Raw genomic sequence first — 16,414 nt, forward strand, 5'->3', positions numbered from 1 at the left:
TCAACTAAGTTTCAAGACTTCTGCATTTAAATTCCTGGCTTTACTAGCTGAAAGATTTGCTTGCCCTGAAGGAAAAATAAATATGAAGTCTTGGCATCATGCTTAGATTAAGGAAGTTAGTCTCCTTCTCTGTAGTAGAAGTTATCTCCTTTATTGATATTTAAAGATTAGAACAGACAGAGCCATTTTGTGTTTTATACAAAAAGTTGAGAAAAGAGAAAAGGAAGTAGTCTGGCGCTGATGGGGTGAGAAAGACATATCATTTCCCTCATGATTTTCAAGCATGCCTTCAAATATAAGGGGAATGAAATTGTATTTTAAAAGGCACTGAAAAACCCCCCAACAACCTACTATTTTTTTATTTTTCTTTCTATATAGCTAGAATCACACCAAGTAGAGATTCATTTCAGTAAATTCTGTGCTCTGATAGGATTAATGAGGTAGGCTAAGTCATTTGCTCTTAAAGTTTAAATTAGTTTAATCAGAAAGCTTTATTCATAATAAGTTATTTCTGTGTAACAGTTGTGTTGTAGACTTCTTGGGTCTGGGGGTAAGCTGGGATGGGAAATATACAAAGTTCACAGAGGACACAACCATAGAACTTAATAATTCAGTAGAGGGAATAAATAACAAGTATGATTAAACTATATTACTAAATAAAATCTAATTGTATTAGAAAGGTACAAATACAGTGCTTTGTGCAGTCTAAGTGGAACAAGATCATGATCAACTGGAGGGAAGACATCCTTGAGGAAATATACTTTGATTTGGATTATAAAGGAAAGTTAGAATTTCATTATGTAAGAGGTGGAGAAAGGGGATTCCAAGGATGACAAGTAATCCAATTTGAGTGGCAAAAGACTAGATGGAGGGGGAGTCTAATACTTTGAAATTTTGTCACCACAAAATTCCTGTTATTATAGCCCATTGTCATAGTTAAAAATCACTATTAAGAAAAATTTTGAACTTCTGTCCTGGCTGAGTTAATCTCAGGATTTACATTTATGATTTGACAAGAAAATTACACTCAAACTCCAAAACTTTATCTAAAAAGGCTGACAAGATTAAACTGATCTCCTTGCTGTCCAAGGAACTTTCAAAAGTCTTCTCTAGCAAAGCTATTAGAACCAGTTCTGCAGTGGTTAGCTTTCCTTATAGTCCAACTCCATCCATACACTGCTACTGGAAAAATCATAGCTTTGACTCTATGGACTGTTGTTGGAAATGTGATGTCTCTGCTTTTTAGTATGTTGTCCAGAAGCTTTCCTTCTAAGGAACAAGTGTCTTTTAATTTCATGACTGCAGTTGCCATTTGTAGTGATCTTTGAATGCCAAAATATAAAATCTGACACTGCTTCCATTTTTTTTATCCCTATATTTGCCAGAAAGTGATGGGACCTAGGCAACTGGTGTGTGTGTGTGTGTGTGTGTGTGTGTGTGTGTGTACCCACACACATATAGTAGTTATTGTTTGTTTTTTAAAGTTATACTTCAAGCCAGCTTTTACATTCTCCTCTTTCCACCCTTAAGAGGCTTCTTAATTCTTTACTTTCTGCCATCAAATTGGTATCATCTGAATATCTGAGATTATTGATATTTCTCCCAGCAACATTAATTCCAGCTTTTAATTAAGCTAACTTGGAATTTTGCATTATGTACTCAGCATAGAAGTTAAATAAATAACATGATAATATACCCCCTTTTTCTTCTTTTCCAATTTTAAAACAATCACTTGTTCCATGTTCAGTTACAAATGTTGCTTCCTAACACATATTTAAATTGCTCAGGAGACAAGTAAGATGATAGGGTACTCTCATCTCTTTGGGGACTTGCCATGTTTTATTTCGATCTACACAGTCAAAGGCTTTAGTGCAGTCAATGAAGAAGTTGATGTATTTTTGTTTGTTTCTTTTCTTTTCTTTTTCTGAAACTCCTTTACTTTCTCCAGAATCTGGTGAATTTTAGCAATTTGGTCTCTAGTTCTTCTACCATTTTGAAACATACTATGTATCTAGAGCCAAACATCCTGGAAAGTGAAATCAAGTAGGTCTCATGAAATACTGGTAACAGTAAAGTTAGTGGAGGTAACAGAATTCCAGCTGAGCTATTAAAAATCTTACAAGATAATAACTATTAAAAATCTTTACTCAATATCCCACCACATTTGGCAAAATCAAATAGTGACCACTGGATTGGAAAAGTTGAGTTTATGTCCCAGTCCCAAAGAAGGGAGATGTCAAGGAACATTCAAATTACTGAACAACTATGCTTATTTCAGAGAGAAAAGATTGTAGAGTGGAAAAAGAGGGTCAAATGTTATGTTGGATGATATTAATTTTAATGAATCAGGATAGTATAAATATAAATAGTATTTATATTATAAATAAAAAGTATAAAAATAAATATATATGAGATACTGGCATAAAATAGTATACAGATGAGTATAAATAGTATAAAATATATAAATAAAAGTATAAATATAGCATAATAGTATAAAAATGAGATCATAGGATTTTAAATGTAAGACTAGAAAAACCTTTTAGGTCTTCTAATATATTCTACATGTACTCAGTTTTTGAGCATTATTTGCCTAACATAGAGCCATCTGCATCCCAAGTCATTTAAGTGGTGTAAATCCCTTTGATTGGTTGCCTGAATCTTTAAAACTGGGGAGATATTTGTGTCATCTGTATTCCTAAATTTACACACCATTGCCACTAGCCACCCAAGCATGTAACCCTAAGATAGAGCTTGTTTCTTAGATTTTTCTAAAATCCTTCTACTGTGCTCCTAGCTGCCCTGCCTGTCCTACCTGCACTACTGGCTCCAAGTTTATCATGGCACAACCTCCTGAGTTCTATGGAAATCAATGGCAATACCCCAAGGCAGATTTCTGGGAGCTGGAGTAAAAGAGGAAGGTATCTCTTCTCCCTTCCTCCCCATCCCAATGCAGTAACTAGTAGCACAGCTTCGGTCTCATCAGTTTTAAAGCTACAGGTAGCCAGGCAAAGAAAGCTATAACATCCATGTGATGATGGTTCTTTGGTAAGCAGCATGCTCATATGCTAAGTGATATAGAGATGAAGAAATAAAGTTTCAGTGGGAGAATAAATAATTTGCCCAAGGGTTCACATAGCAAAACCAGGATTAAAACCCAGGTTCTTCTGACTGTAAATCTGGTACACCCTCTAATTCAAAACTTTAGATTTCTGAAATTCTCATTTACACAGGGATTAGACTGGGTGTACTAGCACTTGTACTGGTTTCTGAGAACAGATTGTTAAATTTTTATTGTAGTCATTACACTTGAGAAATCAGCAATGCTAAAAATTAGGATTTGAGTTATTGTTTTGATGATCATCAGACAAGACAATAATGGAGAAAAAGTTAATATATATGAAATTATTGGGCACATTAAAAAAAAAAAAACTAGAGAGCAAGCTGTGAATTATTTACCAACACATACTGGTCAGATTGCTTGTTTTATCTTTTTTATCTTTTTTTTGTGGAGGGAGGGGGGAGAATCAACAGCCAGAAAATATTTATTAAGCACATACTATGTTTCAGTAGTCACTGTGCTAAGCATTGGAAGTACAAAGACTGCTTTAAAAAAATGCCTGCTCCCAAAGAGCTCACAACTTAATGGTGGGGGGAGAAACAACATGCAGAAAACTAAGTATGAACAGGACACAGGATGAATTGGAGATAATCAACAGATGAAAGACACTAACATTAAGAGAGATCTGTGAAGATTTATTGTAGGTGGTGTTTTAGCTGCCAAGAGAAGCAATACTAATTTACTTGACAGTGAAATTTAAATAATGACTGCCCATCAATAAAATAAACAAAGAGCAGATCAATGAAATGGGAATGCAATTAAAAAAAAAAAAACTAGAAAAGAACAAATTAAAAATCTCCAAACTTGAGAATCAAAGATGAGATTAATAAAATTGAAAACTATTGAACAAATAAATGAAACTATATTCTGATTTTGTGAGGAAAACTAAAATAGATAAGCCATTAGTTAATGATTTTAAAAAGAGAAAGAAGAAAAGTAAATTACTAGTATCAAAAATGAAAAGGGTGAATATATACCAGTGTTGTTTGTCTGCTCTAGAAGAGGACCATGATATCAGGGAGGTGATAACATGACATACAAATGAATTGGAATTAAGTGAGGGAGAGCTGTATAAGGTCACTGGCTTCACTTTCTCCTCTAGAATCATCTGGGTCCAGTTGTCAGATACAAATCAGGACAACTGGAGATGGCCCTTGCTTGTTTTATCTTTAAAAATGAGCTTATTTAAACATTTTTGTCATAACTCATTGTATCTAAAATAATAAAATTATTTTAAAAATTAAAAATACAAAATTATTTCAAAATTGTATGTACATACAAAATTGTAGAGAATTACCTGAAGAGAATGTCCAGCAGGATTCAGGCTAAATCTAAATGTTTCATTGAATGAAGGTTCCCGATCATGCCTACACACTCTTGTCTTTTTCTTGATCACTCTTTTTTGCGTAGAAATGTTGACTACATACAGTTTCACATACAAATCTGTTGATAAGAATTTAGTTTTTTATTAAGTCCATGGCTGTCTCATTTGACCAATAATAAATACTAAAGAACATTTTTTTAAATAGCATTTCACATACATTTTCTTATTTGATCTTCACAGTAACTCTGAGAAAAATAATCCTATTATCACCTTTATTTTTCTGCTAAGAAAAATGAGTTTTTGAGAAGTTAAATGACTTGCTGATAGTCACACAAACAGCAAATGTCAGAGACAATATTTGAACTCCAATTCCTCCTGACTCCATGTCCAAATTTCTTTTTATTATAATATCTACCTCTACAAACTGTCCACTACCTAAAGAAATAAATTTTATAATGCTTCTTCCCTGAAATCTATAGTCTCATGATAAATTATATTAGAAAAATTAAATATTAAATTAAATTACACCAAATTTCTCAAAAAATAGATTTTTATTTTTAGCAAGTATTGGTCTATATGTTTTAAAATATGAATAAAGCAAGAAATAGCAGTATACTTGACTTAAATTTCAATAATAATTCAAGTTTTAGCTAACTTTAGTTTTCATTAAGATCTTTAGTATCATATCCAATATCCTCAAATGAGCTTTTTCATATATTGACCATATATATTCATATATATATATATATATTAGATACCTGGTAAATGATCAGGAGACTTAAATTTGTAAGTGATGTTTCTGCACTGAAGGATCTCAACTATTAGCTGTTCTCCATCTGTTTTCATTTCTTTTTTCAGGGCAATCTTGATTTCTCCCATTACTTGTGTTTTAGCTGAAAGAGGTAATACACAAACTTAAACAAAATTAAATATCTGTCATGAATAGATGCTTGAGATGAATTAAATTACATTATAAATCACTGTCATACACAATTATGAGGAATTGCTAATTCAGTAACTTCTGGAAAATATGATCATATTTATTTATCATTAATCCCTCTCATAGGAAATAAACTTTCATTCTAAGAAACACAAATCATTTTTTTTTTGGTAACTGAAGTGTTCCCAAAGACAAGAGGCAAAAATATGTTTCTGGGGGTATATAAGTGACACAAAGTGAGCTCTGAGCATATGTGCCTTCCAGATATTCCTTCAATCCTTGCCATCACAGTGGAAACTGCTCAGGTCACACACTCTTCACATTTCTTTTTGCACAGGTCTGAGATTTAATGGAAACCTTTGACAGGAGGTGTGGAGGGCACAGTAACTGTTAGGCTGGAGGTAGGAAAATTATCACAGATTACATATGTATATGGATTACTGTCATCAATTTTTTGTTGGTATTTAGGCAATTTACTGATTGCAGAATTTGATTAATTTCTTTACTGAGTTAATCAGCTATTTGACTGGAATAACCTTGATGTTTTGAAGTTTAAAGAAACTTTGGCATATATCCTGGAACAACTTCTGTTTGTTTATCTTCTCCCCTTCTTTCAATAATCAATACCAGCATTCAAATGGAAACCAAGTGATCTTCCACAATCTTGCAATTTTTATTTTTACTAAATTGGTACCAGAATGAATTTTTCAGAGCTAAATCATGATTACAGAGTAGAAAGCAAAGGAAGTATTTTGAACTATCACTACTTTAGAATTATTTTAAAGAAGGAATCAGGTTGGCCTGTGTGTCCATGGGGCAAGCCTCTTTATCTAACAGTAAATCCGAGATGTCTAGAATCATAGAACACTCTCTTGACAAGCAGTTTCATTTTATTCTCTGATATCATGAAAAAAATACACATAAATTTAACATTTCAGCATGAAATCATATAAAAAAGCTGTTTAGTGGAATCCAATATTTATAATTTAAAATTATATCTTATATTTATCCTTTGTTCATGTATTTAACAATAAAAGCTTATTTGGATATGTTCAATAAATTTTTCTTATAACTTGAATTTCATTCATTTTATAAAGAGACATGAAAATATGTCTATATAAAGATAGAATATTTATGCTAATTCAGATGATATACATAGCTCATGTCACACAGTGTTGTTGCCATCTTTATTTTTTATTTGAACTCATCTGACAGATAATTCCTTCTTATTGGTAAAGTAATCAGAAATTTCTTACTACAATATTTGCTACCACTGTGTTTGTGAAATAATGAACACTATCACAACATGTAATTTTATAAACTAGAAAAATACAAGTGAAGGCATAAGATAGTAATCATTTTGTCTTAAAATGATATACAGATGTACCTATAGAGGAAGGCGATGATTCTCCAAGTAGTGTATTTGTTGCTTTGTTACTTCATATTCATGATTCAGATTCTGATACTACCCAGCTATGTAACCGTTGCTAAGTCCCTTGACCTCATTATAAACCTTAGCTTCCTCGTTTGTAAAATAAGGTTGATAATAGCACCTATTTCACAAGATTGTTGTAAAGATCAATGGAGATACTATATGTAAAGCACTTTGCAAAGCACAGATCTCTCTAAAAATGATGTATTGTTACTATAAAGTGTTAGCAATTGTGCATTTTGGCTTTATTTCAATTGATCTTATTGATTTTTTCTGATCTAATATGGGGAGAAAGTCTGATTGGCATCAAAAATAATTGATTCTATTGCATGACTATAGTTTTAAAAATAGTAAAAGTAACTTTATTTAAAACTCTACAGAAGAAAGCTTTGCACAGTGACTATGGGAAGAAAATTCTGTACTATAATAAAAATGTTGATATGGATATGCTTCACAGTACTTTTTTAGTAAAATGAAATTGAAATATATGTTATCAATAAAGCTGCCAAATTGGATTCATTTACCAAACATTGACCCAAAGGATATAAAAGCAACTTTAGGGAAGTTTCAAATGTATACACATGTAATCACAATAATGTATCAAAGGGATCATACTTAGAGTTTTAAACTGACATCAAGAAGTTCTGCTTTTCCTTTCTATAATAAACCTCTTGTTGGCTTTAATAGTGAAAGAATGAATAAATCCTAGGCTTGATCCTGTATTCAATTTAATGCAATAACTTTTTTTTAAGTTCCTATTGTATACTGTATGATATCAACCTCTTTGTTTTTCATAGGTATGTTTAGGTCCTCTGACCACATTATACTATCACATTAATCAGAAAGTACTGAGCTTACTATTTTGGTAGATGTGCTATAGCTTGGTCTCTACTCTCACAGGGCTTGTAATCCATTTAGGAAGAAAAGATCAATAGATGTGAAAAAAATCAGCACACAGAATAGAACAATATATAATTAAGGGCTGAATTAGGTGATACAAATAATAGCTAACATTGAAGAGTGTTATCTCATTTGATGCTCAAAACAGTGCTGTGATGTAGGGACTATTTCTGTCCTCATTCTACAGATAGAGGCACATAGAAAAGTTAAGTAACTTTCCCAGGATTGTATAAATAGTACATGCCAGAGGTAGAATTCAAATCCAGTTTCTACTAACTATTCCACTTGCATGCCTAAAAAGAAAAAGTGAATATAAAGAAAAGAACATTTTTATATATTTTCTGAATTCCTATTAATTATTATATTTTTGAAGCTATTTTTTTGTACCTGGAAAACTGTCTAACCCAAAAGTTTCGAGTAGAGATCCAAATTCAGGGATCTCAGGGAAAGCAGACAGTTGTGAGGAATGCTTAGATTCTATACACATACACTCAAACCCCACAGAGTATTTGTTTTGGGAACAGTTCAGGCCATGTTTAGGGACTGCCCAGAATTTGGGTTTTTGGATTTCCTATTTCAGATTGAATGTTTATACTCACTGGATGATATACAGTTCAAATTGTTCTTTTCTGCAAACTGCCTAAAACTTATGTGAGGTCAATTAAACAAAAGTCCTTATTGTCCTGTATGAACTCTATATGATTTAACTTCACCTTTATCTCTTGTCTCTTTTGCCAAATAACCTAATAAAATTCTTCCTAATACCTTTTTTTTCAGATATTGAGATTTGTCCTCATATCTAACATCAACTACTAGAAAAGGCAAATTTGAAAAAAAAAATGATTTGAAATTCGATTAGACTAATATGATGAGCTTACATGATGAGTGACAATGATAATCAAGTAGAATTCAGCCTTGAAAAAATAAGGATTTCAGTAGATTTAAAAATAATAATAAAAATAGCTAATATATATAGTGCTGGTCATAGAACACACACTATTCTAATTGTTTTTTCTAAATATCTCATTTGATCTTCCAACAGCCTTGGGAAGGTAGATGCTATTATCTCATTTTCACAGATGAGGAAACTGAGACATACAGATTCTTGAATGATTAGACCTGAATCATACAGCCCATAAATAAATATTTGAGGAACTACTGAAGAAATTAAAATGTTTTAGGAATAATTATAACCTCTGCCTCCATGTAGTTATGAAAGTCTAGGATAGAATTTAATTGAAATTCACTGCAATCTAAGAAATGATGAATATAAAAAATTCAGAAAACAATGGGAAGACATAAATTGATAAAGAGTCAAGTAAGCAGATTGATGAAAATAATGTATGTAATAACTGTGACAATATAGATGGAAATAATAAAAAGATAAATGAAAACTAACACTATATTTATATTGTATATAGATATGTTGAACAAGCTTAAGCCCAAAGAAATGTTGAGAAAATGGATTTCCCTCCCTTGTTTGAAGAAGTAGATAACTATAAGTGTGAAAGCCTGAATTTGTTAGACAAATGAATATTGGTCAGTTTTGTTGGAGTGCTTTATAAAACTTTCTTATCCTTGAAAGAATAATAGGAAATGATATATTTAGAAATTTAAATTAAATGAATTTTTTAATTGCTGAAAATTAAAAAAAAAAAAGCTTAGTTGAATCTAGGTAGTTCTTAGTATTGTAGAATCAAAGTATTTACAATTGAAAGATCACTTTTGTCTTATATCTAATAATGAGACCCAGCAAGAATGCCCTTGATGAAGATAATAGAACTGAACATAAGGCTTTCATCTATGTAGATGACATGGTACTATGGTTAGGTAAGAGATATAGAGAATATAAGATGCTATACTATTCCATACAAAAGGACATTTGATGTGATAGAAAAATGTACCACTTGAAGCTTTCCTTCAACAATATGTCTTCAATGTGCACATTAAAATCATACAAGATTCCTTATCAGATATAACTATAGAGATAGATTTCTTCTCTGACTGTTATCTAATTTAGCATGGTGATTAATGGTTCTCTAATTCAGTATGAGTGATTTAATCTTACAACAAATAATGGTTTCCTAATGATATAATGATTAGTTTATGCTCAGTGTAGAACATATAAGCTAGGAGCCTCAGCCAGATTCATTCAGAGCTAGAGAAGACAAAAGAATTCGAGGTGGGAGCTCAAGCTCTCGGAGCCAAGGAGAGAGATACATTTCCATCTTCGTCTGCACTGTGGTGGCAGGCTCTCCTCTTTAGCTTCTCCACTGAAACCAAGACTCCAGAAGGCCTTTAAGAGAGCTGGGCCCCAGGCAAGGAGACAGTAAAGAATTTGGACTTTGGACTTCAACATCTGGCTATTTTTGTGGTGATTACTGAAAAAAAGGCTGCCCAGAGACCTCCAGAAAACCACCAAGAACATTAAATATAAATATAAATATATGTATATATATATTATATTAGAAAATCTTTACTTCCCTCAGCTTTAAGCTGAGGGAAGTACATATATATATATATAAAAAGCTGAGGGAAATAAAGAAGATTTCTAATCTAATAGCAAGACATTCAAGAGGATTAAGGTGTAAATTAGAAAAATCACTACATCCCATCCCAGTTCTTAAAGATATTTTTTTCCTTTGGCCATCAGTTTAGTTTTTTCTATCCTTGTTTCTGTCCCTGTCTCTCTCTCCCTGTCACTGTTCTTGTCCCCTGTCCCATCATACACATAAACACTCCCCACTCACCCCTCTATTATGTCCTTTCTCCTAGCAAAGTGCCATCTGTGGCATTTATGCTTTCAGATGAATGAGTCTGACAACTGTTAACACTCTTAGGGATAAATCCATTTTAATCTTATCTATGATCATAAAATGAAAAGCTTTACCCATTTTAAAAGGGATTTCGGACTGCTTCTGTCCCTTGAAATTATACTTCAGTTTATTTGATTTGGGTTAATGTCATCAGAGTATTAAAAAGAATTGGAATTTAAATTTAAGGAAAGCATCCTGTGCTGCTATCTAGCAATGTTTTTTAGGGTGGAGAATGAAATTAAATATATGGGAAAACTCACTTTCTTACTCTTCTGAGCTGATAAATTGAAGCCATATCCTTTCCAATCATCTCAATTTCTTCATCCTGGGAAATGCCAGTTTATAAATTTCCCTTTCTCCACAAAATTCTCTGGCTCCCACTCATTCTTCAGGGATTAGAGATTTTCTTGGAATGACTTCTTCCAGCTAACTATTCTGCCACCACAATAAAGAGCTCTTCTAGTCTACATAATAAAGGAAAACTCCAGATCCATGTTAAGTTCTGCCCTTTGGGAAGCTAATCAAAAATTATTAATAAAATTATAAACGTGATGGTACATACCTTTAACTAGAGAAACCTCCAGGCAAACCACCCTAATATTTTGGACAGAAATGTCGATCTCTGATCTGGCAAAATTCTTTGTGTTCAAAGTAGTGACTGTCACTGTTCAGTCATATAGTTGTATCTGGCCCTTCATGATCTCATGGATCATAGCATGCTGATATTGCCCACAAAGTTTTCTTGGCAAAGATACTGTAATTGTTTGCTATTTTCTTCTCCAGTGCTTCAAGATAAATGGCAATTAAGTGACTTTCCCAGGCTGACATAGCTCAAAAGTGTCTGAGGATGAATTTGAAATTGGGTTTTTTGATTCTGGGCCCAGAATTCTATTTTCTAACCTTGCTGCCTCCAAGTTAATCACTGGTGTGCCCCATTTTCCCTTTTCTGGGCTTGAAATGTAAATAAATGAAATTTAAGGTATAGTTTACAATTTTACATCCTCATGTTCTTTTAAATCATTTTGAGAAAATTACCAGAAACACAGGATTGGGGAAGGGTGAGTTGGAGAGAGTGAAAGCTTTTTGTAACTTTTCTCAGTTTTTAAAGTGAGAGCTGTCGCTCTGCTTCAGTCTAAGTTGTCTTTTGGGAAACACATACAGCAAGATACCCGAAAGCAGGTATTCTGTCTTTCCAATCCCTAGTTCTGCTTGGCCATTGCCTCCTAGTGAGCAGAAAGAAAAAGCCTTTGCTGTCATTAATCTTATCTGTCTTTTCTGAGAAATTAATTTTCAAGCACCTGCATTCTGTCCCTCTAAATCTCAAATTGGAATTCCCAGTGAGGCCCCAGCAAAAGGGGCAGGCTAAGACCCATCTGAAAAAGAAATATTTTTTTGAACTGAGTGCCTTATAACACTACAGAAATGTTTCTCTAAAACTATCCAATTTGTCATCACTCATTTTGTGATTTGGTACAATTCACCTGATCTCATCAGAGAGTTGAGGGAATTAAGGAATCTCAAGCATCCCATCCAGTTCTAGAGATAATTCTCTGAAATTTCTAACCTAAGTTTTCTTTATTTTCTACCAGTATACTGTCCTTTTAGAGAGCATAGTTTTTATCCAGATCTTTTCCCCTTTCCAGACTGCTTCTCTGCAAATTTACCTTTGACTTTCTCAATTTCAGTTTTGCAAATTTGAATTTATTAATGTCTTCAGAGAATAATGAAACTCCATTCAGGCCTCAATCCTGTCTCTATGCAAAATCTGAATCAATACCCACAATCAGGAAGTAGTAAAGGGATTCTTTATGCCATTTACTTCCTCTTTTAACTTATTCTGCATGTGTACTTAAATTGCAAGTCAAAAAGATGTCTTTTTGTAAATATTGGCATTTTAAAATTGTCATGCAAATCAAGCTTTGCTCTTGATATTTTTTTTTATTTCTTTATTTGTTTGTTTGTTTATTGCCCCAGTTCCATTTAAAACAATTTTTACATTTGTTTTTAAAACTTTTGAGTTCCAGATTCTCTCCCTTATCCTTACTCCCAACAGCTCTTGATATTTTTTGAACACTAATTCTAAAATGCCCTAAATCCAAATATGTTAGCTGACTACACTAATGTCCCTCTTGAGAATCAAATATTGTACAAATATTAGAAGGGGGAGGGGGGGAAGCAAACAAACTTCCTTGCTGGTAAAAATAATACATTGACTAAGACTTTGCTCTACTTGACCATAAAATAATTTTTTTTAATCTTACCTATTTTGGGATTATATTTCAAGCCACACTTTCTCAATGAAACTTTTCATGATGACTCTATCTCAAATAACCATCTATCTTTTTCTATTATATTGATGAGATATATCATGCATAATGTACAAGCCTGAAATGTTTTCTAATTCACATGTATTAGATTTTAATTTTTTAAAAATTTGAAAGTTTTCTGAAGGTGTAGAGGGTTTAATTAATATTTCTCTTGTGTCTTCACCTGAAAACTATCATAATGCCAGATACAGATTAGACATAACCCCAAAATACTGATTGATTGGATAATTATTTTATCTACCATAATTCACTTCTCTTTAAAGTTTTGAGCTGCAGTTCATTTGTGGGACAGTTGTAATTGGAGAAGATATAACTGAATCTATGCTGCACCATTCCCTAAAAAGTATGAACAGTTTCCAAAAGAAGAATCATAACCTATCAATAATCTTATGAAAACATGTTCCAGATCACTAAAATTGAGAGAACTGCAAATTATAACTGTAAAATGTAGGCTTAAAACCTTCAAACTAATAATAACCCCAAAATAAAAAAGAAATAATTATAGCATCAACTGATTAAAAATCAATCTCCTATTTACCATTTTTCAGATTGACAATGAATTGGACAACCGCAAACCAGATGTATTTTAATCATGTAATTTTATCAAACCAACTAAAATGTCTTTAGATTTTTCTCTTAACTTCATCATCTATAAATATACATATCAAAATTTCTAAATCTATGGTATGAAGCATGGATTTTTAATACTTTTTATCTTTAACAGTTTTTATATTTGTTTTCCTAGGTCTTTTACATCCTCTTTTTTTTTAAAAAGTAATTTATTCTGCCAAAGGGAAAGCAAGTTATGCAAGTTTTCATTAAAAGACTATTTCAAAGTAACCCAGATACAAGAGGATGTTTTGTACAATAAGACACTCATTCTGGTCTAATATAATTTTAAATGGTTTGTGAAAATGGGACGAGCATGCACTCTTTTTATATTCTGTTATATAAAGAAATCCTTTCTGACTGAAAGCCAGAGAGAACATCATTTGAGACAAAAAATAAATTTTTTTTCTGATTAGTCTGCCCTAATGGTTTTGGCTTGTTTCTTCCTTTTAATATATACTTTCTAACATTCATTTTGCTAGGAGAGAAAATCACTAGACCTGCTATATCTTTTTATATACAGAACACATTTTACTAACATAGATATGACAAGTCAAAATCACTTGAATAAGTCTTTGTCTTCAAATTGATAACATTCAGGACTATTCATTGGAATTCTGAAATAAAATGCTAAAAATCTATAAATTTAAATTTCTTTGATGATAATGTAATAATAAAAGAAATCACTTTTTATTATGAAAAGAAATTACTTAATCCATTTTTCTATTCCATTTTTAAAATCCCAGTCTATGATTTCCTTCAGGAATTGTCCTAAATGGACATAATTAGATGATATTCATTCGTAGGAGTTTAGATGTAGATGATGGTCCAGCAGGAGAGCTGTAATATCTACCCTTTTAAAGTCTAAAGACTTTCTTATTTCTCTTTAATGGTCTGATAGTCTTTGATAGGATTTCTCTATTCATTATAATCTTATAGTAAAGTGTGAATGACAGTATCTTAACTATTCCAGAAGCATCTGTTCAACAATAACAACAAAAAAGAAAATTTGATGTTTTTTCTGGAACAATGTAGAGGAACCATATTCGGATCATTTTCCTTCTGGGCATGATCCTGTTATGGGAGTGGGAAAGAAAAAGAACAATTTGTGCATCTCAGCCCTCTTTATTCAGTTATGGGGGAAAGAAAGGGAAAAAGGAAATTGTACAGAAAAATTGACTGTTTTGATGGATCTTGGAAGATAACTACATTTGTCACCTAGGAGACCCAGGTAGTTAGGTTTCTCCTGTTCTCTAGCAATTGATCATTAAAACAAACAACCAGCAAACATTTGTCTATCCTGTGCCAGATTCGGCTTTGGATGCTAGGGAACATGCAAACAAAAATTAAACAGCCCCTGCCATTGGGCAGCTTATGATCTAATAAGAGAAATAATAAAAGTGGGGGGAGGGTGCCTGAATTCACTTCTGGTTGCCCTAGGAGCATAGGGATTATCACCAATGAAATGTCCAGTAGAGTTAGGGTAACTATAAAGATTGTCATAAAAATCTAGGGAGAAATCATTGGAGATCAGATATGAATCTTCTACATACTACCATGATCTCCCCTTCCTCCACTCTTATCTTGATTCAAAACCTTGGACTATCTTCTGGTCTCTCACCAGAAACATTACATGACTTGTCCTACACACTATAAATAATAATGATCAAAGACTGTATTTGAATCCAGGCTCTCTGACTCCAGAGATAATGCTCTTTCTATTTTACCATGTTGCTTTCCAAATCAGATATAAAGTCCAGGGCTCTCTTCTCTCTGTCCATGTTCTGACTTAGCTTATTTATTTATTCATTTATATGCAGAACACATTTTACACAAATTTCTGCTGATATTGACTGAAAACTTTCTTTAAAATTTTTAGTCTTACAAAGCTTCTGGAACCTTGAAAGTTTGTGACATCCTAGAACTTCTTGACTAAAAGACTATTCCTTTATTCCCTATACTATGCTTCTAGAGTTGCAGAAGAAAAGTGGGATTTGTAGTGGGACACCATGAATAGAACATCATGGGAGGGGAGAGGGAGAGAGGGGGCAGCTAGAGACAACTGTGTCATTCAGAATGTCAGACCAGTGAAGAACTGAAGGTGAAATGTGGGGATGAGTGTTATTAGACAGTTTTAGTACTGCTACTCGCAGCCATCAGGTGGCATAGGATCAAAAGGATACTCTGAGAAAGATCTGAGATCAACGAGATGATGGCATCCTAGGCTTTATAGTCCCATGCCACATGGGTTTTATTTTAGAGAGAAAAGGAGGGATAAAGAAACTAAAACTTTACTCCAAAGAACAAAACAAATTGTGGTATAATGAAAAGAGGTCTGGATTTCCTGTCAGAAAACCAGAGTTGAAATTCTAGTTCTGACACTTTATATGTGAAACCACACAGATTTCTTTGCCTCTCTTGCCTCAGTTTTCTCAACTGTAAAATGAAAGACTGTGTTGCAATAACATCTAGGTTCTCTTCCAACTTTAACATTACATAAGTCTATTAGAAACACTACTTAAACTATTTTCTGTTTTGATTGACTTGCCGAAATAAATTAAGAGCAAGAGAAAATTTCTAGGGATTATCACCAATGAAATGTCCAGTAGAGTTACAGTAACTATAAAGATTGTCATAAAAATCTAGGGAGAAATCATTGGAGGAGAAATCAGATATGTATCTTCTTAACGAGAATGGTATGGGGCAAATACTGGACTATCATTGTGACCAAAGGAAGGGAAGAGGGCCTTGGGCTTGATGAGGGGAGCCCTGAAAATCTCTCTCTCTCAGACTTTGGGGGGAAAACTTGGGAAATTCCCTCAGAGAAGCTCTTCCCTGAGAGACTAGCCCCAGAGATTCAAGATAAAATGATTTCATTCTGTTATCTGGATGAATGCAGGACCACTCCTATTTAGTCTGAGCTGGAGATTGAGATTTCTATCCAACTC

General features: G+C 32.9%; 1 protein-coding gene across 1 annotated transcript in view; it reads right to left on the reverse strand.

Annotated features, from left to right (window-relative positions):
* Positions 1–16,414, reverse strand: part of PCLO (piccolo presynaptic cytomatrix protein) — a 538,245-nt gene that overhangs the window by 6,079 nt on the left and 515,752 nt on the right. The window contains exons 24-25 of the mRNA XM_052001569.1: positions 5,201–5,335; positions 4,416–4,561 (exon numbers count right to left, since the gene is read on the reverse strand). Coding sequence (XP_051857529.1) covers positions 4,416–4,561; positions 5,201–5,335 — 281 coding nt within the window. The remainder of the gene's footprint in view (positions 1–4,415; positions 4,562–5,200; positions 5,336–16,414) is intronic.

The sequence above is a fragment of the Antechinus flavipes genome, chromosome 5 (genome assembly GCF_016432865.1).
Source record: "Antechinus flavipes isolate AdamAnt ecotype Samford, QLD, Australia chromosome 5, AdamAnt_v2, whole genome shotgun sequence".
NCBI lineage: Eukaryota > Metazoa > Chordata > Mammalia > Dasyuromorphia > Dasyuridae > Antechinus > Antechinus flavipes.